The 24,932-nt window shown below is 34.4% G+C and overlaps 1 protein-coding gene across 2 annotated transcripts; it reads left to right on the forward strand.

Moving 5' to 3' along the window:
* Nucleotides 1–10,317: 10,317 nt before the first annotated feature.
* LOC139979829 (muscarinic acetylcholine receptor M2-like) lies at nt 10,318–24,293 on the forward strand. 2 transcript variants are annotated; one of them, XM_071990976.1, is made up of 3 exons: nt 10,318–11,097; nt 14,483–14,689; nt 18,428–24,293. In XM_071990976.1, exon 3 carries the CDS (start codon nt 19,476–19,478, stop codon nt 21,081–21,083), a length of 1,608 nt encoding a protein of 535 aa, XP_071847077.1. In that variant the 5' UTR covers nt 10,318–11,097; nt 14,483–14,689; nt 18,428–19,475; the 3' UTR covers nt 21,084–24,293. The 2 variants fall into 2 exon arrangements, with proteins under 2 accessions (XP_071847077.1, XP_071847078.1); XM_071990977.1 differs by lacking the exon at nt 10,318–11,097 and adding an exon at nt 13,606–14,023.
* The last annotated feature ends 639 nt before the right edge of the window (nt 24,294–24,932 follow it).

A 24,932-nucleotide genomic window follows, 5' to 3' on the forward strand; every position in this document is an offset into this window, starting at 1 on the left:
TGACACGATGACGGTATGTCCCGATCTGTGTGTTGCATGATAACTAAGGACTGTCTTTATAAATATGAATTACTTCCCAAACAAACCATTTAAGCAACGATACAATATGTCAAATATTGTGCCAAATATTTTGCCACTAGGATACCTTTAATAAATTGTCTTCTACTTTTTTGTACCTCTTACCTTCTCGATCAGAATTGCCAGAGGGTTTCGTGTGTTGTTCCCGAAATGATTCCTATAGGGCAACCATTCTATACCGTTCTGGTTTCTTATTCGCATTCTCATTACCCCAGAGACGGAATAATTATTCGTTGTTAAAACAATACGACGCATTATAATGTATATCAAAACATGTACCTGCAGTGTAAACAAATAAATCAGCGGAAGTCAGAGTAGTTTAACGAACTCATTTTCTTCTTGCATTTCCACTTCATAATGTGACGTATTATGTATTTACAGACGCAGATGAACATATAATGGAGACATAACACAGATAGCAGAGAACCGTAGGAAGTATGATAAATAGCAGATATCTATATCAGATATAGTAGAGAACTATATAGCAGATAACAGGTCTCTTATATATAGCAGATAATTACATACAATGATGGACATATTATGGAGACATAACACATATAGAATATGACCATAGGAATTATGATGAATAGCAGAGATCTTTATCAGCTAACAGAGAACAATATAGCAAATAATAGTTCTCTTATATATAATAGATAATTACACACAATGATGGACATATAATGGATATCTATCACATGTAGAATATAATTTTAGGAAGTATGATAAATAGCAGAGATCTACATCAGGTATAGTAGAGAACTATATAGCAGATAATAGGTCTCTTATATATAGCAGATAATTACACACAAGGAAGGACATATGATAGGGACATAGCACATAGAATATAACCATGCAGATAGTAAAGGACTATTGTAGATGCTACAAAACGTTATGGTAGATAGCAGAGAACAACATAGTAGATAATAGTTCTCTGTGTAGCAGAAATTAGAGAACTATAGATAGTGAAGAGAACTACAGCAGTTACAAGACAAAGATATCGGTTGGCAGATAAGTAAAACATATAATGACAAATAAATCAAAGGGAAGATAGCGAAAGTAGCGAACTAAAGTACACACTAGAGAACTATAATAAATACTAGAAAACTATAAGATAGTAGAGAAATATATTACATACGAGAAAATTATAAGATAGTTGAGAACAAAAGTACGCAATAGATAACTATAAGGTATGTAGCGAACTATAATACATACTAGAAAACTAAAAGATAGTAGAGAAATATAGTACATACGAGAGAATTATAAGATAGTAGAGCACTTTAGTACGTATTAGATAACTATAAGGTATGTAAAGAACTACATATTAGTCAACTATAAGATAGTAGAGACATATAGTACATACGAAATAATTATAAGATAATAGAGAAATATATTACATACGAGAGAATTATAAGATAGTAGAGAACTACAGAACGTTAAAGATGACTATAAGGTATGGAGAAAACTATAGTACATACTAGAAACTATAAGATAGTAGAGAAATATATAACATACGAGAGAATTATAAGATAGTTGAGAACTATAGTACGTTAAAGATGACTATAAGGTATGGAGAGAACTATAGTACATACTAGAAACTATAAGATAGTAGAGAAATATATAACATACGAGAGAATTATAAGGTAGTAGAGGACTATTGTACATAATAGATAACTATAAGGTATGTAGAGAACTATTGTACATACAAGATAATTATAAGATTGTAGAGAACTATTGTACATACAAGAGAATTATAAGATTGTAGAGAACTATTGTACATACAAGAGAATTATAAGATTGTAGAGAAGTATTGTACATACAAGAGAATTATAAGATTGTAGAGAACTATAGTACATACTAGAGAATTATAAGATTGTAGAGAACTATAGTTGATAGATAGGAACTATAGTATCGTAGTAGGTAGATGGCTATAGAGGATGACAACGAACTATAGCAGATAATAGAGATAAAGGGTAATTTATCTAAGGAACTTCAATACTTTAATCGAGCATATAAGGAAACTTAAGTAGGTGCTTTCTAAAAAAAGTGACCCAAGGTTGGCCTGAACACGAAAACCAAACAACTTGATCCTTGTATAGCCTATTTCCCTTACATCAAGACTGTAATCGTAGGTTCATGATAGTGTCAAGGCAAGTGAGAATCATGAGTACCTCGATAAAGGGATATTTAGCAAAATATGATGGTATGATATTTATAACAAGCAGTAAACGAGTGTGGCATGTAGGGATATTAATGTACGTAAAAGGTTACGATAGGTTTACATGCTACATACATTTTCATAGACCTGATACACCAATGACATTACACGAAGCTAACTGAATATTCATCAATTCAATGAATGAGTTATATAAATTGTGCACACTATAAAGAAAGCTTAGATACAGAATAGGCCTAGCGTTAACATCAAATGGTTGTGATTGGTGATTGAAGGAGCTATGCATAATGCATATTCAGACATGTTAACTAGCCCTTTGTCCAATCCAAACATAACGAGAAGTTCAACAAATAAATATACAATTATTAAAGAAGCAGACTAGTAAAGCAAAAAAACAAACAAACTAAAAGGTGAAACACACACACTAACAAGTGATAGATAAACAACAGACAACATATAAACATCATACGTTAGGTAAGAACACCTTGACAACAAGGTTCAAACAGGTAAACGCATAAACTAACGAACATGAAACATATAATTATATTAAACATGGAAAAGTTAACCAAATACAGACATGCAAAGAGCAAATACCGTGGACAGAAAAACAAACATTTGTTCAAAACAGACTGAGATATATACAAAGAGAAAGATAGACAAACAGACAGACAGACAAACAGAACAATGAATCATCAGTGGGATATTTTCTTTTTTTATATTTTACAATTGGCGTTCCAACAATGACCTTCTTTCATGTTTTTACATTTTCTGGTACCATCTGTGGAAGTAATGAGTTACAACGAATACAAAAATGTACATAATTCACACCATTGAGCCGTTGAGCCAAATAGGATACGCCATCACCAGCTACGAGACACAACACTCGCGTGACGTCACAACTATAGTGCGCACCGCCATAGTAAATGCCATCAGCTCATCAATTAGTAGTGTTTTTAACTATATATTCTGTCCGATGGCCACGATGCTCTAGAAAAACAAAGTTCGATGAAAGTAGCCTTGATTATCTGATATGAATCTTGTCGTCTGCCTAACCCGTAAGGCTTTCTAAAAATAGGTCAGTGTAGAAGGAATATTGGGGAAACAACGAACATGAGTTTCGACTTTTCATTTTTTGTCTCTTTCTTTATGATGAAGGACAGAAATGAAGGACAGGAAGTTGAATCGATTTTAACTTTAAAGAGAATCTCTTCGTACAAGCAGATTTGATGAAGGTTAACGTTCACCAGTCTCTGTTTCCACTTCAAGCTGTTTATCATATCATCGGTGAATGGATTGACAAATGTCAAATGTCAAGACACAAAACGTACAAGCAGATTTGAAAAAGGTTAACGTTCACCAGTCTCTGTTTCCACTTCATGCTGTTTATCATATCATCGGTGAAATGGATTGACAAATGTCAAATGTCAAGACAAAAACGTACAAGCAGATTTGAAAAAGGTTCACGTTCACCAGTCTCCGTTTCCACTTTATGCTGTTTATCATATCATCGGTGAAATGGATTAACAAACGTGACAAGACAAGTTTATACGAACAGCAAGTTTTCAATGATTTCAAGATTGATCACATAGAATCTGATCAATCGATTCAATTTGTTTGAATCCCTCTCAAACAGTGTCGCAAATCGATAAGTTTATACCAGCGTTCCATTTTCTTTTATCTCTTAAAATGTCAGAGAATATAAAAATAGAGTGTATTTTTCGTGATGAAATTTAGGACGCTGAGAAGAGGCAAAACGGTTTTTGCCGACTCAAATTCTCTTGGCTTGGCTGTCGATAGCGACAGTCTCTTAATTATTCAAAATGCAAATCGGCCGTATTTTTGGCCTCTCTAATCCCAACGTAGCTTGAGTACCTCAGCAAATGACTATCCACATGAAACACACGTCCCCGGAGCCATCCAAGAGGGAAATTACAAAGTTGGAAGACGCCGAATTAAATTTGGATCATACAGGCATCTCTGAGACTGAATTGAAAGAGAAAGAGCGACAATAAGATAATATCGCAAACTCTTAAGAGACAGTTAATAAAACAGAACAGTGTCTTCTCCTTGCATGAATAGCTGTGTTATAATTTTGAAAGGCGCATTCATGTGATGACGTCAAGTTAAGTTTCAAAGCTATTTTGGTAAATGACAAGTTAAATAAGTACAGTTTTTTTGTGGTTTTTCTGTTTCTTCAAAGAGACATATATATATATATATATGATGTCTAGCCAAATTGATAACATCATTATTTGAACAAATGGTAAGTATACATATAAAATTTCATATTAATATTTCATTTCTTTTCTCTCTCAGTTAACTAAAATGAAAAGATAGACAGGATCGACTCTCTTGTGACGATGACTGATTTTTCCCCTTAAATCACCTTTCTCGTCAACGTCTTTAACCAGTGACAAGTTAGCATACATAGTCCAGTAGCGTAACTCCTATGGGCTCAGACCGCGCTGAACCGGGCCCCGACCAAAAGGGGACCCTCCGCTATACTGATGCATTACTGAAATTATTGAAAGTCAAAATCCTCAGACATGAGATCTCAATATAACCGATGTGTAAATGCAACTTGAAACGCCCGGGAAGTGTCTTTTCAGACGATCTAGGAGTATTTTTTGGCAAAATAATTCGTGGTACGATCCGCGCCAACCGATGGTGGCGCTCCGCTAAGATAGTATCAAGTAGCGTGTTGCACCTACATGACCTACTGATCCTCCCCCCCCCCCCCGTCAACATTTCTGCGGACGCGCTTGCTTGGACCTCCTGATAAGGGGCCCCTTTGGGCCGGGAGCCGGGGCCCCCAGGCTCATCGTTACGCCACTGACATAGTCATGCTCCTAAAGCTGCCATTGAAAGTTAGAAATGCAACGATTGTATCAAACGTACAACGATTAATAGTTTACATTGTTTTTATTTATTCAATATCCCCTTCAATTTTATTCTCAACCAAATTTTGAATGGAAATATTACATTTTCCCCTAATCAACGCCTGTATTAGTTATTTTTTATATGCTTTATAGGATGTACGATCTTATTTTTCTGGAAATAAAATGTAACAATTCTTCAGAAAAGCATTTCAGCGGTTGACGTTTACCGCTACCCAATTACACTAAAGGCCCATTTTAAAATATATATATAACGACTGTTACGTGGCTAAATACATAACATTATTTTCCAGAGAGACCATGGACGGAAAAAAAATGAAATAATTGTAAGGATCGTGGATAATTTATTCATATTAATGTAGAAATGTAGACGGTAGCTTGAGAATGTGCTATGTATAACTGACCAACCATCGCTAAATCTGCCGATATACTTTAACATGCAGTGTGGACATATTGGTGAAGAGTTTCGTACAGTTTCATTATACGAGAGGCTTCTTCTGTTTATTTACCACCGTACGTTGTCTGAAGGTTCACATTCTGGTTTGACGAAAACCAGAAGAAGAGAGAATCTTATTAGTCATAAGTTTTATACTGATTGTATTCAAAGAGTAGAAGTAAAATCGACAAGGAACAAGTGTCAAAAAACTGTCAAATTTGTCGTGATCCAAACGAGAAAGAGCAATGAGAAGTAATATATTTCGACATCATTTTGATATATCTTTTCATTCTCCCCCGTGACTGACAGACTAATGGATTCAAAAATCCGAACTATGTAGCCAAACTTTGGATGGATGAGTCTGTAACGTGGTGAAAGCTATGCTTGAATTACATGCAAATTAGTACATGTGTTTATAGCAAATGTGATTATAATGTTCAAAATGCTTACACGTTAGTGATAATGTGACATAAATCATTTTCTATAGGCGCGAGAGATGCGCGCGATGAACGTTACTTTTTTGTGCGTATGTCTTTCGTCGCTAACCCAAATAGAAGTCTCGAGTAGTATTGACTATCGACAACAAAATCCGACAGCCCCTCCTGAATGTTTTCCTTGAGAAAAAAAATTCTAGCTTAAAATACGATATGGCCTCCGTGGGAGAATAACAGTGGATCTCATTCGGTGTCGATTGCGAGTATTAATTGACCGATGCTGAAAGCTGATGACAAGGAGATCAATTCGTCATAGTCAGACGTGGCTTTATCTACTCAAGATGAATAAATGCCAGAAGCATGCATGAAGCCCCCACCCTTTAACATATATTATCCCCTTAATAAAAAATTGTAATATATAAAACAAGAAATATTACGTATGTACTTGAAGCCTGTTGAGTCCCGACAAAAGACGAAACAGGACGTGAAGTTGATGCTTATGGTGTGTTGATCAAAAGGTCAGTATTTACATCCACCACCGGCCCATCTAGGTATATAATAAACAAACATTCAATTTTGAATCAGTTTCCGTATTTCAGTGGCATCAATTACATTACATTGAATCTAAGCTGTTCAGCATTTGTTTGAAACAATCGCTCTCCATGTACTCCTATAGTCGTTTTTAGTATATTAATTTTTTTTCTCCGATTCTTGTATCATACATAGTATTCTTATCCACATCAAATATAAAACTAATGCTTATGTTTCCCTCACACGATCCTGGGCTCCGAATACCATCAAGTGAATGAATTATTTCAAAAATGTAAGTAAACCACTGTTTCTTACTCCATATTTCCACGTCACTTTCTAAAAAAAGGGTAACCTGTATTTACGTGTAGGTATGCTGAGATAACTGAAGGAACTAGATTGGAAACAAACTTCTACGATAAAAACGTCCCCAATTCTAAAAGAAATTTCTTTAAAGATGTTCGCTAATGTATAGGTTTTTTCCCCCTTCTCGTTCTTTCTGTGACAAAAAATTCCTTCTCCTTTGTGTATATTTACCACCACGAAGCAATGAATTTGAAACCGAATTTGAAATCATGAGAATCTTTTTTTCAAAGACTGATAGCAGCTGTCTTGGGAATGGACATGTACAATATATTAAGTTCTGATGTTGTTTTATTTATTACTGATTCGAGAATAGGTTGTTGGGTTATATAAGGATACTTTAATCATTTTTGTTCTGTGTGTTTACTATAGGGAATGTCTTTGAAGAGTTTTCCACAAAATAATCAGTTGTGTATTAGTCTCCACTATCTCTCTTTTTTATAAAAAAAAATATTGGTTACTTAAATTGTATAGCTTCAAATGCTAGAGTACTATCGTGTTGCATAATACGTTCAGATGAAACTTAGGTTTCGTTTAATAATAAAAAATGATAATGATACCGCCCAGCATTAGTTGTGAGGTTTATTTCTTGTGACGAATGATCTTTCTGTTTTGAAGGTGGCTGGGTTGGGTATATGGGTGGGAGAGGGTCGAGGGAGCACATCATAGTAGGTACAATGCAACTAAATGGAGCTAAAATATAACAGTATTTTCAATATTTGCCATTATTTTACTAAGAATGTATTTTCATCTCTAGTCCGTACATATCGAGATGCTTAAAAGCCTGGAACGCTGGAAAAAATTTCTTCAAATACAAAAAATATGTTAAGTTGTTCATAAACATAAGCAAAGAAAGATTATAGCCATCGAATTTGAACCTTTCTTTTGAAAATGTGACCTTTATATTTTAAATACAGTAGCATACATCACTCTTCAGTGACTATTAATGTGTATAACGAGATGAATTTCACACGAGAAGCGATTCTGCAATAACTTACCCTAATTTTAGAAACGAAATGGGAAATAACTGGATAATATTTCCATCTAATTTTGTCAAATTGTTAATGTCAATATATGCAAATGTAAGCCTTCTTTGTCTTAGAGAAGAATGAGTGAATGAACTCATGCATAACATGAATGTATAATGAAACCAATATCCATTTATGAACGACAAACCATAATGTAAAAACTTTTTTTTCTTTATCTTTTTTTTTAACAGGAAAAAATGACTGATAGGAGTAGATCTCTGTCGCGCTGTTGTCGACATTTATCTGTTACCATCGCCTCACCGCCTCTTTATAGCCGCTCACCACCACTTCATCGCCGCCACGCCGCCACGCCGCCACGCCCCTTCATCGTCTTCCCGCCACCTCTGTTATGTGCATGCAACCAAGGTCTTGTATAAGGAGGGTAACAAGTAAAGGAAAATAAGTTACTCTTCTCGTAATCTAAACGCCACTCTCGTCCTGTAAGTAACATACATTTACCTTAAAAGCATGCATCTTTGAACACTTGTCTTTCCAAAGTTATTTCTCTCAATTTACCGAGACATCGTTTAACAAATGGTCAGCAAATTTTTATCAAAATGCAGGAAACACTTTGCGATGTTTTCCTGTGTAACATACTGTGAACGTATATCAGGTTAAGGAAGCTTTCTGGCTTTCATTTTAACGACACATGAAAGACTATAAATAACACAAGGTTCTATAGTATTTCACATAAAAAGATTGATAACTATATATTATACTTTGTAGCTTGCAGTTTACGGTATACACGTGAGCCTCGACTGAAAAAAATATCATATGCTATATCCCTTCTTTTAACGCATCTGACGATTTGTTTTTTAAAATTATTTTTGTGAGAAAAAAATTGCCAAAGTGTTGTTAAAGAGAATCAACAGTAATAAACTATTGAGTGGTTTCATCTAGCAGGAAGTGGCATATATACTTTTGCGTGTTGATCTGTTCCCTGTTCCTTTTTTATTATTAGGCCAGTCAATTTGACCACATAGTGTGAGCGGTTAGATTGAATTTATATATTGAAATTATATATATATATATATATATATATATATATATATATAAAATCGTAATGAGTTGGAAAATCAAGAACAGTGAAAAAACTTTCAGCCTCCACCGGGATTCGAACCACGGGCCTTCCGCTCTGTACGCGGACAGCCTAACCCTATAAGAAACAAATGCTTATGTGCATAAATTATTCATATTATATAAAAAACAAAATTGAAAATAATCCATATTAAACAATCATTGCCAATCCCTGTATGAGAGCTCATTGAAAGAGACAGAGTCGTTTCATTCCTTTTCATTTAGTTTCGTTCTATTCCGTTCTATTCTTCGTTGGGTCAGTAAACTTGTAAGTTCTTTGCTTTGATGGCTTTGGTTCCAGTGTATTTGCATGCATATATATATATATATATATATATATATATATATATATATATATATATATATGTATATGTATATGTATATGTATATGTATATGTATATGTATATGTATATATATATATATATATATATATATATATATATATATATATATATATATATATATATATATATACAGGGAGCTTGTTTTTTGAAGACTTATTTAGCTCTGTTTTCTCAACTAGCATAAAGACTGCATCAATCCCCTTGTTGTCCTTAATTGAAGTATACTGTTGTGCATTTATTGCTTTGACATGTTCCCGTGAGATTTCCAACGAAACGTGCTCTAGATTTCTAGCAATGGTTTTGTCACGAAGGAAGTGAATCTCACTCAGTTTTCGAAGACGATTCAATCGCTTCCTATCATGAAAATAAGGTTACTCGAGCTTCTATACCCCATAAATGAAATACTACTTTTGTGTAGTAAGTAGGCTATAAACTATTAAGATATGTTTGTCATAAGCGAGATATAGGCTAATTAATATACAGTCCATATACTGTTCCATATGAAAACAAGCAGGAAAATGAGGGAAAAGAAGGGGGTAACTTTCCCGAAGGGAGAATCATGGCAAATGAATTATTAGGTTTTCTATGGTAATATTGACTTGACAAACTTCCACATGTTTTCAACAACGGCCAAATTAGGCCTAGCCTATATCTACACGTATTGTTTACCGAAGACGTTTGATTCAGTTAAGTCTACAGCTGCAGTGAGTTTAATTATAGCAACTTGCATTCTTATGGGGAATCGCAATTGTATAGAGAATTACAGAAGGACAAATATTTGTTTCCTTTTGTCTTCTTCAACTGCTTTCTTGAAAAGTCGTTTTGTTGGTCATTCCTCAGTATAAAGGTCTGTTACATGTGATACTTCCTTCTGCTCTCGATCCGTATACCAGCACTGAAAATAGTTTACGTTCCAAAGCACAGTCACGTGTGTTTGTCGCTCGTAGAATAACATGTAGAGAAAGCAACAAGGGCAAAAGTTGGCGAAACTTTGAAAAGAAATCCCTTCAGAGATTGAGTCATATATAAGGAAGTGAATTACCGGTATATGTTCATTGAAAAGTTCTTGTGATTGTTCGAGAAGTGCGACAACTGTTCAGTACCATATATAGTTAATTAAAAGTCTAAGGTAAAGGCTTCTTGTGACCTTTGACTAAATCAGTCTCGCGGTCTATAAATAAGGCACGTTTTACTAAATAAAGACGTTTGTGTGTACATATCCTGCAGTAAAAGCGTGGTAAAAGCTACTCAAGTGTGGGGTGTTATACAATTCACCATGGATTGGTACTGCAGTGATAAGATTCACACATTTGAAAAAGGGGAGCAAATATAAAACAAGGTGTTTACAAATCTTGCCTGATATTCTGCTATGGCCGCTGAAAGACAATATTTCATTTCAAGCATGAAGCCGTTAGGCCTCTGTCGTTCTTCAGATTTCGTCTCATGATCACTTGGCTGTTGTGTGAATATAAACATTTATTAAGACCAAAATTTTTGTCGCTGTTTCGCGATTTCGAAGGATTTGAGACAGGCCTATAGAGACTTATGTCTTCTGTTTAATGTTAAGGCCTGAAAAATCACGCAAAGAGGAAAAGATGTCACATTTCCGTTGGACTATTGGAAAAGATCAAAGCCATCATTTCATTTTCGCAGAACTGGAACATGTAACGTATTGAACGCCCGGATTTGGACTTGTTTTTTCCCCATGTGCATTGAGGCTTTGTTGATGACAATAAAGGTATATGTTTTTATAGTCGTACGGTGTGAAAAAATGTACATTATATGGGATTTTGAACTATTCTATCTATATGTATAGGCTTTAACGAAACGTCTTTAACTGAAGAAAAAAAGATTACGCTAATATATAGTGAACAGGATTTACAATTATAGGCTATGATTACATTCTGGCTGAGCTAATGTTGTCTTTCCTCCTCTTTTGTTAAGGAAATGTCACTTTTATCTATGATAGGACCGTAGGCCTACATATTATCGAGGCATGTGAAGTCAACATCAACTTCAGGTAGGCCTATTCGGTTTATTTATCAAACACGCGTAGTTGAATACACCAGGTCAAATTATATTAGCCTACAGCAATTTGCGATGATCTTACTACCATGTGTATACAGTTATAAGCAATTCAGCGGTAACAGATGTGATTTTCACATCATATTTTTTTTTTTTGGTTAAAAAAATAGTATTTTTGTTATGACACGGTAAAATCGATAAAGCTTGAAGGGTATAACTTGTTTGATCTGTAACCATTATGAATGTATTTTGAAATACAGGTAAAGTGACAAATTTCTCACGCCAGCCACGATTCGCTTTCCAAACAAATACAGACATCGTGCGTGAGCAGCTGTATGATATTGTATCGAATGTTGTTTATAGAACAAATTAATGGGTAGTAAAAGTCAAATTAAATCAAAGTGGGTTTTGTTTATGTTCCACTTCATCGGTTGCATCTCAGCATTGGATTCCATGGAAACTTTACCATTCTTTATTGTTTACATGTTAAACAAATAATATCTGTTTTTTTTTCTTTGCGAGGAAAACAATTAGAGCAAAATGTTAGCAGAATCTCACACAAAGATTAACATAACTTGCCCTCTATAGAACTAATAACTGTGTTATGCAGAAAGTACAACTAGAAACGAAGTTCCTTTACATTTTAAAGTTAGCAACCAGAGTGTCCTTAAACTACATGTTCGCCATAGCGCAAACTATAGCGTACAAAGTATGGAATGCAAAGTATCGAAGCAGCGTAATATGCCATGAAAGAATCACCCATAAGTTCATTAGCCTATAGCCTAAAGTCTTTATACATAACTTGAAATTCTTAATATACCCCTGCATTATTGTAGTGTGTCAGTACAATGTACGCGTACTCGTATATTTATTTACTCTAGCATAATATTGTACTCATACACGGAGCTTTTGTTGGAAATGTATAGTTTATGTTAGCAGTGAAATGTTATTTGTTCGCAGTAGTGCTTGATAGGAACGTTCTAGTCGTCAGTGACGTGTACAACATATCAAAGACACGGACTGGGGGAGGGGGAAAGGGTATGTGTGTGTGTGTGGGGGGTATTGATACCTTCCGGTACTTTTAGTATGTAGGAGCATGAACATGTATGGAAGGGCCGGTGGCGGATCCTAGATTCTTGATAGGAGGGGTGTCACTGTCGGTTCGTTGAAGGCGACTCACATGCGCTTAGGAAGGTTAGACGTCAGTTGTGCATTCTGAGGCATATTTAGACTATAATTAGGTAAATAAATACTTTTTAATAAAAAAATAAAATCCCCGACTGAACATTTGTCGCTTGACCGACGCCAGATTGGACTGTTAAGGGCGGGGAAGGGGGGGGGGTGGAGTGAACGCCCTACATTTATGTGCACCACTGTTGTTCGTACTCGAATCATGTTCAAATGAGAATTCTATATTTGTGCTGTTGCTCATGCTACAAGTTTTAAACACCCGCTATGTGATTCAGCGAGCCTGTTCATTGCAATTATATACCACTCAACATGAACAAATCTTTTGAAAATGAATAAAATGCAAGACTATTTCAAGTGCAGGAAATTAAGGGACGCTTGTACTACACCTTCGCTCCTCAGCTTACATGAAATAGTATATATATATATATATATATATATATATATATATATATATATATATATATATATATATATACATATATACATATATATATATATATACATATATACATATATATATATATATATATATATATATATATATATATATATATATATATATATGAAGAAATAAAGATAATGACAACAATAACATTATTCCTCCTATTTTGCTTTTTGCAATCTTTGCTTACCTTTTTGTAAATATACCGTTTCCTTTCCTGAAGGCAAATCACTCACACCAACGAACCGTATACATAACAGTACGCTAACTACAGGCTCCGAAAGATGATAAGCATTTTAAAAATACCTCGATAACGCATATGTACTGATTATCATTCATCATTACTGACATTTTGGCATACCAATCCGTCTCCCATCCACCCCCCCCCCCACAAAAAAAAAAAAAAATAGGTTATATTGCCTTATCAAAGAGCTACTTGTGTTCATACAATGAAATTGCCTTCCGATTTTTTGACTAGCGCACCCAATTTCCTTTGAACTATCTCTCTGTTCCTCTCGGTACTGTAACATACAGTAGCAGTGCTTCCTATGCACGCTGCGCGGACAATATATGAGTATGTATAATATATATATATATATGTAGATGTATATAGCTGTTGGTACGAGGTTCTACGAGCCAGTACACAGCCTGATATTTGAACCATCGATTTTACTCTGTGAGAAGCATACACGCTACAGCATTGCTTGGGTGCACTTTAATGACAATGCGTCCTAATATAAAAGGAAATTAACGTACAAATTAAATAGAGTGTTAGTTACAGACAATGTCAAATAATGCAACGGCAGTGAAAAAGCTGGGGAGCTGGAATCGGCAGGATTGAATGATTGGGATTTTTCTCCGTATTTCTTTTTGGAGGGATTTTACTTATACCATTGCATTTGGAATAACCGAATAAGCAAAAGTTTTGTTGGAATTATTTTACGCGTCAGAAGTATCCGGTCTCTATTTGAATATATACAAAGCAAGAAGCCATGAAAAAGATAGTGTAATTTGTTTTGCATATTTATATATTTATCTTGAGATTGCCATTTACGCCTGCGTTACTCCTGTGATTCTTCGCATAGACCCAGACAGGTTTTTCACACCGAAAGTTGCAAACACTTTATCGAGATTTTCCATTTTGATATATATACAAATATTTTTTATTTTGTTTTCCTTGTAGTAAGTTACTATACAGAGAATGCATATTTTTTATAGCGTAAATAACGTAATGAACAATTTCTGTTTCTAAACGTTTTGCTACTGCATTCGAATTTGACATGCCAATTACCCAAGTAGATTCTCGGGTAACTGTTTTCAAAATTATGCACAAACATTGAGGAGATTGAAGCGATGAACTTAATTTGAAACGTTGATGAATCTTACCATTAGAACAAAATACGTTACCAATGCAAGACCACACATTGATCTAGACTTTTTAGTGTCCTTTTACTATTCTTTGCAGCTGATTGCTAAGAGAATCAGTTTCATTCCAGCTGATTGATTCTTGATAAAGATTGCCACTTCAACCAGAGCTTGTGCCAACGGGAATATTGGATTACGTAACACTCATATACGTTCTGCCTCAACCATCAAAGGCAAGACTCATTATTTATCAAAAGGAGCTCCACCGTGTTTTGACTCTGTCCAAAAAAAAAAAAAACACCCTCACGTAAGTTGTCTCCCATTTGCTTTATTATAAATAGAAGAGAAAAGGAATTGCTGAACAAACATTACATTCTAGTCAAAGTTTGCTCAAGCACTTTTAAAATCTCTTTCTTGGTTTTGTTTTCTCTCTGCATGTTTACACGTGTAGTTAACTCGCATTATTAAAACCCGTTATAGCCTTTGTGCAATCACTTTCCTAAGGGTTGGGTCAATTTAATAACCTTTCTCTTCTACTTTCCCTCTGTGGTAGTAAAATAAAGCTCACTTTAGGCCGCCGTGTGACTGAATCATTGATACCAGCTATAGTTCGATATTGGTATATATATAGTGTTTAAATTGAAAGTGGCAACAGTCCGCGCTATATAGAGGTGTATAGCACGGATATGTCTATGGTACATAAAAAGGTTTAATTACGCGACTGCTCGTCATGACACGTTCATGATAAAATGAGAACTGTAGAAAGTAATATTCCTAACTTTATTACAACTATTACAGGAAGACTCGTTTTTTATTACACGAGGATATAAGTCCATGGAGGAAAATAGAGTGTCAGTGAGTGTTAAACGTAAATAAAAATGCCCCCCCCCCTCCTCCCTCCCACCCACCCTTAATCCGCCCTTACACAAAAAAGAAAGAAAATGATTGCGCGTAACATTATCTTCCCATTACAACATTAAGATTTAGCATTTAAAAGGTAACAACTAAACGTGTGTGGTAATTTATGCCTCCTTTTTTTTAGCGACATAAATTGCTAGCTTTTGTCCTCGATATTTATGCCTTGGCTTCTATTGCAAACTTCCCTTTCGTCAATATAAGACTGCACAACTCTTATGAAAATCGATAAAGACATATGATGTATATTTATAGGATACGCATATATTACATGAAAAACCTTTTAACGGTTGGCAAGTGTAGACGTCAAAATCTAAGAAAAATGAGGACAAGACCATATAACAATAACAATAATACCGAAAGAATAGATAGACAATATGTAGGAAATGACGCGAGATAACTTATTGATTATGAAGAAAATATATGAAAGAGACGTAAAAGGCGTGTATGTATATAGAGACAGGGATTACGTTACAGTTTGTGTAATTTTCTAATCATTTTAAAGAAATTGAATTAATAAGTTATTGAGAACTGAGATATAAAAAAATGGCGTTGTGATATGGTAAGTAGGAAATTTAAGTCGAAATTTAGAATTATGAATACCGTATATTGACCAGATTAACTATACCTTAGAATACACAGAAATATACTGCAGAAATTGGTTAGAGACAAACATATGGTGGATAGCTCATATAATTGTCAGGGCAGTGTACAATAATGTGTCTAATAAATCAAACGTATTAATGAACAACAAACAGGGGTTATTAATATGACGTTAAGGATATACTATTCTATATTAGCTACTTAATCATACTTATCTGTCAAACATATTTGAAGTATATGAAATTATTCATAAAGATTTAATTGTCTGGTGTACGTTCAGTAAAATATAGCCTATATAGTCCCGTTTACTACTTTCACGAATATCAAATTAATTTGCATTTTTATATGCTCATAATAAGAACCATTGTGTTCCAAGATAATCAACAATTCCATTTACAAGTTCTACCCTACTTAATGACAATTTTCTTTGCTTGAGCTTAAACGTTCAAAATTAGTTTTATACCTATAGGACTATTGGCATCGAAATTTTTAATAATTCCTTTTTCACAATTTAATATTTTCTTGATAAATTTGCTGTCTTTTTTGTGCCTAAAAGAGAAGGGAAATGTTAATTCGATGCGCATAATAATATCTCCTCTAGTATGAATATAAACTCACGTATCTACACTCCTCTCAAAATCTTTATCGTAGAACTTGAAATGTTGTGATTCTTATTTATAATGGAAAATTTAATACACAAACATTTTATATAGATTTCGTGAATATGGTGAAAAACGTTCATCTTTCACACAAAGTATATCAATTTGTAATAATTAACATATTGATAATCAAATAGGCCTAATACTTAAAGAGATATTAATAATTTGCCAATGGAATATGTGAGAATGTTTTTGTTATAAAAATAGATTGATATTGAACATATGAATAAATTACTACACAAGAATAAACCAATATCATCACATTATATATACATATTTAACCTTCTAATTATGTAACAGTCCTCTTACAAGAATGAAATGACTGAAGTAAATCAAAATCTGCTTTTAATAGAGACGTCTCCAACAGTATTAAATTAGTTAATTAATAGTAATGTATGCATGGTTTGAATATGTATAATACAAATTAGCTACATGTTTTATACGCTACTTTACATGCTGGATAGTATAATAATAATAAAAATAATAATAATGATAGGAATAATAATAATCGTTAAGGTACGATAATATTTAATAAAAGAAAGTTGAAACAAATAATAAAATGGGAATCATTGTATCATTACGAGCTTGGATGTGTTTGATGGACTTTGAGCGTGTTCTCACATGTCTTATAAGCTAACTTTAGCAAACAAAAGTCCTCATTTGTTTCATATTATTTGATCAAAAGAAGTAAGGAAGAAAAAGGTCTTTGCCCTGGTTGATAGCCCCATTCTAGAACTACTAGTAATAATCATTCAATCGATTGAAACTTTCTCAATATATACTTTGATGTCTGTCTCTTCAAGCCATTTTCGTTAATTTGAAATTGATCAAACGTCCCTGACTTCAAACTAGTCCATTGGGAAATTATACGATAGAGAACTCCCTGATTGCTGTAGCAACTATATCCTCCCAACGTTAGTCACAATTAACCTTCCATTTTGTATTCTATATAGCTAATCCGAAAATGCCAAAGCTCTCTTGCAATCTACATAATATGAAGAATGACGTTAGTTTTTGTACAGTGCATATACTCTTACTTCTGACTTCCCTTACCAAACTCATTTAAAAGATAGCTTTACGCAACCAATAGATTAAAAAACAAACATTAGAGTAAAATAAGTAATTATGGTGGTCCTGTTGGCACCTTTCTTTGGAAAGATAATTTTGGAATACGAATGCTTCAAGCGACTTTAAAATAATGAGAGGGAAAAATATTGAGAAATAAAGATACACTTGAGCAAAAAAAAAAAAAAAAACAGCAACACTAATAACATCTTATACAGGGCATGTTTTACTAAACGGACGCAAATAAATATAATTTATTTTCATATTTTGTTTTCCAATGTTTAGTGATCTTTAATTAATGACTGTTTCTTTAGGACATGGAAACGGTTTCAATACATCGTTTAATATTTCCAATATCATGAAAGTACAAAATTAAAATGAACTTAGTAAAGGCTCAAAAACGAAAAGTCTGCCGTGTTGAACTTACAAGCTGCAAGATAGTTTCTCTATATTCTTTAAACATTAAGATTACAAGCGAATTATGGTTTTGTTGATACATGATCTTCACATTTCATTGATCGAGGTCTATAATTACCCCTTTGTGTTGAAATGAATGAGAAAGGTGCTCAAAAGGTGGTGTTTATTTCATTCCTTATTTTTTTTTCATTTCAGGTTAATTTCAGTGGTTCGTGATTAAAACACTTCATTTGCGAATTGAAATCCACACCTGAAATTGCAAGAAATGCCAATCCCCAAAATACCCCTCTCTTTGCTTATATTTATTTCACGGCCCATAGATATTTTTGATTTAAAAAATGCCGTCATCTGGTGCTAAACATTGTGATTTATTTTCATTCGTATAGGTATTTTAGCCGATGAGATTTCTCTCTGTCTCTCTCTTTTACCCATTTCTGATTGGAGGAACGGTATCACGTGTTAAACATCTGACTGAGAGTCGAGACATCTCTTGTTTCATTAGACATCATACAATGATGTCGTCTTTGGTCGTAAATATAGCTAAGAGGTAATAGTCTACGCTAAATACCACCCCTAAAGGGGGTAAACTATAATGACTAGTGGAAAATAATGGAACACCTCTCTCGCTACCAGAATATGACATTGAAAAGAATTTCTCCTTGGAACGCTTTTTGAGAGCATCTGCAAAATGGGAAAATTTGGAGGTACGTCGTGAAACATTTCTCTGAAGCTTATTAACCAAGATTGTGAAAGATTTGATGGGAACTGCGCATCTATCAGACTGGATAATATTTTGAGTTATGGATATATTTTAAAATATCTAAAGAGGCAAGACATTTCAGCTATATCTTTCTGAGGAAAGCAAAAACAAAAGAAAAACGATCGAGGATGTCATTGATTTTTAAAAAGTGTTCTTGATTACTGTGAACAACATTATGTATCTGTACATTGTAATGGGGATCTGTGTAGTATAACGGTCTGAAAGGATTGTTATTTCGGAAAATGTTCCAATGCTTCTCAGTTCTCGCAGATCGAGGAAAAATGCCGTGAAAAAGCTTCGAAACAAGATGCAGTGCGTTGCAATAATCGTTCAGTAATAATTAGTTCAGTAGTGCGGCAATGTGAAATGCAAACCAATCTGACAACACATTTTCTTATCACTACGTACCAATAGCAATGTTACTTTCTTTCGGCGGAGTGAATACGATATGTTTTTTTTTCTGTCTTTTTGTGAAATGACAAACATCTGACATTTGTGTAACATTTAAAGTCGGTATCTTCTTCCGTCCGCACTTGTGACGTCATCGATCAGCATCTATGTCAACACAAGACATATTCCAATGCTATTAAACGAATTTCGTTTGCTGTAAACGTATCCTATGTGAAATTAAAAAAAAATAAAGGAAAAAAGGAGACGAGAAAAAAAAAAGGAAAATGTCCACGACTGATATAATTTTATCATCCAGCATTCCATCAACCTGGACCACCATGAACGAGAGTACGAGCGGGATCCCTCCACCCCGTGAACTAGGCACAGTTACTGTCACTATTTTGTCCGTGATTTCAGCCATTGCGTCGCTACTTACCTTCCTAGGAAATCTACTAGTGTTAGTGGCGTTCAAACGTGAGCACAGGTTACGGATTGTGAGTAATTACTTCATCTTCAGTATGGCGATTGCAGATATGACGATCGGGCTGTGTTCCATGCCACTTTATACTTCCTACTATCTCTTGTCATCCTGGCCATTTGGAAGCGTAATATGCGACATTTGGCTGTCGCTCGATTTCCTCTGTTGTGCCGCATCGGTTTTGGGTATTTTATTAATCAGTATTGATAGATATCACGTTCTTTCTAACCCAATGACCTATAGACAAACCATGACTAAGAAGAGAGCCTTGGTGCTAATCACGGTGTCATGGGTAGCTTCCGCCATTTTGTTTTCTGTTCCCATCATAGGTTGGCAATATATCGAAGGCAAGAGGACAGTGAAAGCCGATGCTTGCGAGGTGCAATTTTTCAGCAATCCCCTCTACACCATCCTATCTATAGTTATTATCTATTGGCTGCCGTTATTAATTATTCTCATTCTATATGCGAAAATCTACAGGTTAACTAGAAAGTTAGTTCGCAGGGAAGCCAAAATAATAGGTCGATTGAGTACGAGGGAGACAACGTCCAGTCGGGCGTCTCATCAACTCAGACCACGTGACGTAGACGCCCACCGAGAGCCAGATTCAGACGACTGGGATGACGTGGCTCAGAAGATGGATGCACCAAACTTAGATTCCAGCTCCTACATTGCACAATGTGAAACCAAATTGCACAATATATTAAAATCGGAAGTGTTAGTTCAAACGAACGGTTGCCAAAAACAGAACCATCTTAGCCCATCAGCAACCCCGAACAACGATGGGAGCCCTACCGTTCAAAAGCAGCAACGTAAGCAACAAAACTTTGTGGATAATTTAGATATAAGACGATCAAAGGTTCATTCTTGTCCCGACACCGAAGAAGATCGTACTACGTATTCTTATCAGTACGACAGGACACCTTCCAGCAACAACAAAACATTGTACCGTTATTCCAAAGACGGCGGTCCAAGCTTCAGCCGAATCAGCACTGAATCAGACGTGGAATTAGACGGTGAACGGGTCAGGATGACCAGACCGAATAGTTGCCAGTCGTTAGCCTCTGAAAAGAAAAGTATCAAGTCAGTACTGAACTTGAAAGAGAATAACCTAGCGAGAACTCTGACGTCGGTGATAATAAGTTTGAAGGAAGCGAAAGCGGTGCGTACCTTGAGCGTTTTACTGGGGGCGTTTGTTCTCTGTTGGACGCCGTATAGCGTGCTAATCATTGTCAAGGCTGCTTGTTCCTCGTGTGTGGGTGATGACTTTTTCTCCTTTTCTTATTATCTTTGCTACATAAACAGTACGTTTAATCCTGTGTGTTACGCAATGTCCAATAGAGGATTTCGTATTGCATTTAAAAGAATTTTAACGTGTGGAAAGAAACGCTATGAATGGCGGGATACATTTTGAAAAGCACCTCTCCATATATCGACTCATTATAGAGTTATAGAAATCGAGGCGATGAATTCAAAAGGCAAGGCAAGGAAAAAGATGAGGTGGGAGGTATGTTGCAGCCAATGTTCTTTTCCTTTCTAATGATCGTCCATAGTTGAGTTTTTTTGTTGTCGACTCTCTCGCTCTATACCTGTTTCGTACTTGGGGAAGGACAATGCTAAAATAATATACCTTGCGCATTATGACACAGATGTCGATGCTTCCATTACGTTTCTGTATCGAGAGAAAAATTTACGAGTTATAACAAACGACCGAGGGCAGGTAAAAATATAGTTACACACAATAGATGACACGAAGGCTACTGAAGAATTCTTTTGTACAAGGCCTTCTTTTATGACAAATTATTTGCAATTTGTTATCAGCACGAGCAACCAAGGTATAACGCTGCTCATGGACAAAAGCTTGACAATATCAACGGTAGTAAAATTTACAAAAGAGATAGACATGGAGAGAGAGAAACATAATCGATTTACGATGTCGATAAACTCAAACGGGGCAGGTTGTAAAATGTATTTAATTTGCGTGTATGCCGTGTATAAAAAGTCACACATTAAATGTTATAATGATTTATGAAGGCACGTTTTTCAAACCATCTCATTATACATGTTATATTTGTAGAACGTCGTAGATAAATCAGAAATTTGTATCCATCGAATAGCCAATGATCATGACATCTTGTAATTTTGGGGCATGAACACACAAAAAAAAAACAGGTTTCTTTAGTTTAATTGGATATTTTCCGGAAAAGGTTTGACCAAATCTACAAATCATTCCTGAAAATATCACTATGATAAATCAAAAGCTTAGAGAAAATTTCATAATTTTTCGTTTCGTATTGAAATTTTACCGGACACGTTTTCTAAATAATGATTAGTTATTTCGGTTCCTGATAACTTTCACCAGCTGAAATTGATAAATAGATTAAAACACAAAAGACACTGTGAAAACCGAAAAGTGTTATGAAATTCATCAAACAGATATTAGTTATTACAGCCTAGCATTTCCAACCAGTTTGACCTGCAATATTCCTGTATTGTTGTCATTCTGCCAAAGCCTTTCCGTTATGTACCTATAGCATGTTGATGACAAAATGATGCATGTACCGCATTTTGATTATTTGATTTTATCGTCAATTAAACCATTAGAAGGTAACTGTACTTTGAAAATATGAGATAAATCAGACCTAAATGATATGAACAAAGATAGTTATACATTATTAAAAATTTGATATACGTTTTTCTTGTATACAATTACTACAGTGTCCATATATTGTTTACTGCACGCATTATACCAATATCCTCAGATGCAATATTTTGTGTTACAGTTTCGTTAACAAAATTTGATGTTCGTTCTAGCTCTTGAAAAGAAAAAGGCAAAACCGTACCTTCATTCTTATGACGAAAATGTGTGTCTACATCAGATGTAGGACATATGTGTGACATTGTATTGTTTATTTGACTTTATTCTTTACGGTTCTTTAAGTTCTCTATCTTATACCAGATATCAAAATATTTGAGAATCGAAGCTATTTCCATAGAGTCAAAGTTAGACGTATATTACATTATAGGTGTCTGCCTGTTTGTAAATGTAATTATCAAGAAGTACATCGCCAACGGTATATGCTCCTTACTAATTTCTCGCAATTTGGGCAGACAGCAACGTATTAATTGTACGGTATCTTTTAAGGAACGACGTATAATCAAGCCTTTACATTCAATATTAAAAATTGTTTAATTGAGCTATATTAAGAAAATTCACAAAATCTCGTTTGATGTCGACCCCTTTTCCCGTGTCATTTATAAAACATATTTGCTTTGGTTTAGGAGGCTCATGATGAAAGATGTCACTATATAGGTTTCAGAAAGATTTCAGGACAATTATTGACCAATCTTTATCGGACAATATAAATTCACTTTCTTATGCAGGTAAAATTGCTTAGATCTAACTGTCCTTTATTTTGACAACAATTTGATGAATGTCTTCCCCCGTTTGATCGATTTTGCTCATTCATTCATATTCTTAATGTTAATTGTATTGGCGTCAAAGGTATTATCCTTTGTAAAGTCTTTTTTTTTTGCATAAAAGAAACATCTTTCCCCAAAGCTACAAAATAAAATTGAAGTGTATGCCTCATACAATAATATTACACATCGAATTTATATTCGATGAAGGAAGTTTCTTTGTTACCTATATATCAACCTTTTTCTTTTTCCAGAATATGGGGGAGGGAGGGGGGGTGATGGTGGAGGTTGGGCATCTGTGTGTGGAAGGAGCCTTGTCACATTTCATCCCCTTTTAACTATATTTAACTATGGCTATAGTTGATAATTTTAGTAAATTGTACACCCTATCCGATACCCTGTTTAGATGACAGACAAATAAACCACAACTAAAAAGACCCCCCCCCTTGTTAGGTTCTTAAAAAAAATAAAGCAAAAAAGAAAGAAGGAAAGAGAAACAGATATGTTTTCGGATGGGAACATATGTATATTTTGGTATTGTTGTGCATTTTAAAACAATTGTTTGTATTGTCAGACACATTTCTACCGTGCTATTTGTGTAATTAGTAATATACTGGCACAATTCAATGATTTTCCTGTGGTATAATTAGTACTGTGATTGAAGTTAATGTGTTAATTCATATCAAATTATATTAGCAACGTCAAAAGTTTTTATGTCGCGCTTCCATTCAGATGTTTTATTATTTAATCATATTATTTGAGTTACATTTGCTTAAATTCATGCTCACAACAAAGAGATATTTATTATGTGTTTATGCTACCTTTTAGAATGTTGTATTTGGTTTAACAAGGAAAATGTCGATTTTGCTGAGAGAAAAAGACTTTGTTCATAGTCTATTTAACTAAACCCTGACCCTCCTGACAAATATTAAATATCAAAATCTTTTGTCAGAATGAAGTAATAGGTCTACAAATAAAGCATAGAATTATTCAAAATCAAAATGAGGTGTTACTAATCCGATAGACATTGTTATCTTTGGTGTACATATAATACACAATATCTTGTAAATTTGTAAGGTATATATAACAATGGTTTGCTTTTGTTATGGTATTTTTGTATAATGCGGGAGAAAGAATGGTGTAGATTAAGGTGCTGAATTGGAAATGTATTATCCTTACTGAATGGACAGAAACGAAATAAAGGGACACAAAAAAGAACGGATAACGTAGGATTATATGCGTTATACCTTTGTTACATAGAAAAACTGTCATGGAGTTGTTTTTTGTTATTGTTGTTGTTGTATTTATTGTTTGTAGTTTACGTTGACTCACAACCTACCAAGCTAATTATTTTTGATTTGATTTTTTTGATTTTCCACAGATAATAAATAATACATGTGGAGGGAAGTCCTCTAAAAAGCCAATTCAGGCTTAAAATGGTAAAGGACTCCCAAGAAAGAAAGAAAGCAATACATATATACATACAACAATACAAATATACATACAACATAAATACATAAAAAATACATATATAAATATTTTTTTCGCTCTCGGCCGCTAAACTTGTATTCGCGTGCGCAAACTATCGGTCGGGGCTAGTCCGCGCGGAGCAACAGTGGATCGCAGATAATGTTTGATAGGTTTGGGGTTTTTCCCCCTATCTTCAGACGTCAGAAATATTATCTACACATTTAGAAGCTTGCCGACGTAGATCAAATAATTTATATTTGCTTTTAAAATGAATGCCATATTTCAAGCAAGTTATTATACCATTTCTGAACTGCGATACATACATATTGTGCTGGTACATATATGCACACATGGTCATTTTATTACATTAATT

Source organism: Apostichopus japonicus, chromosome 14, assembly GCF_037975245.1.
Source record: "Apostichopus japonicus isolate 1M-3 chromosome 14, ASM3797524v1, whole genome shotgun sequence".
Classification (NCBI taxonomy): Eukaryota; Metazoa; Echinodermata; class Holothuroidea; order Aspidochirotida; family Stichopodidae; genus Apostichopus; species Apostichopus japonicus.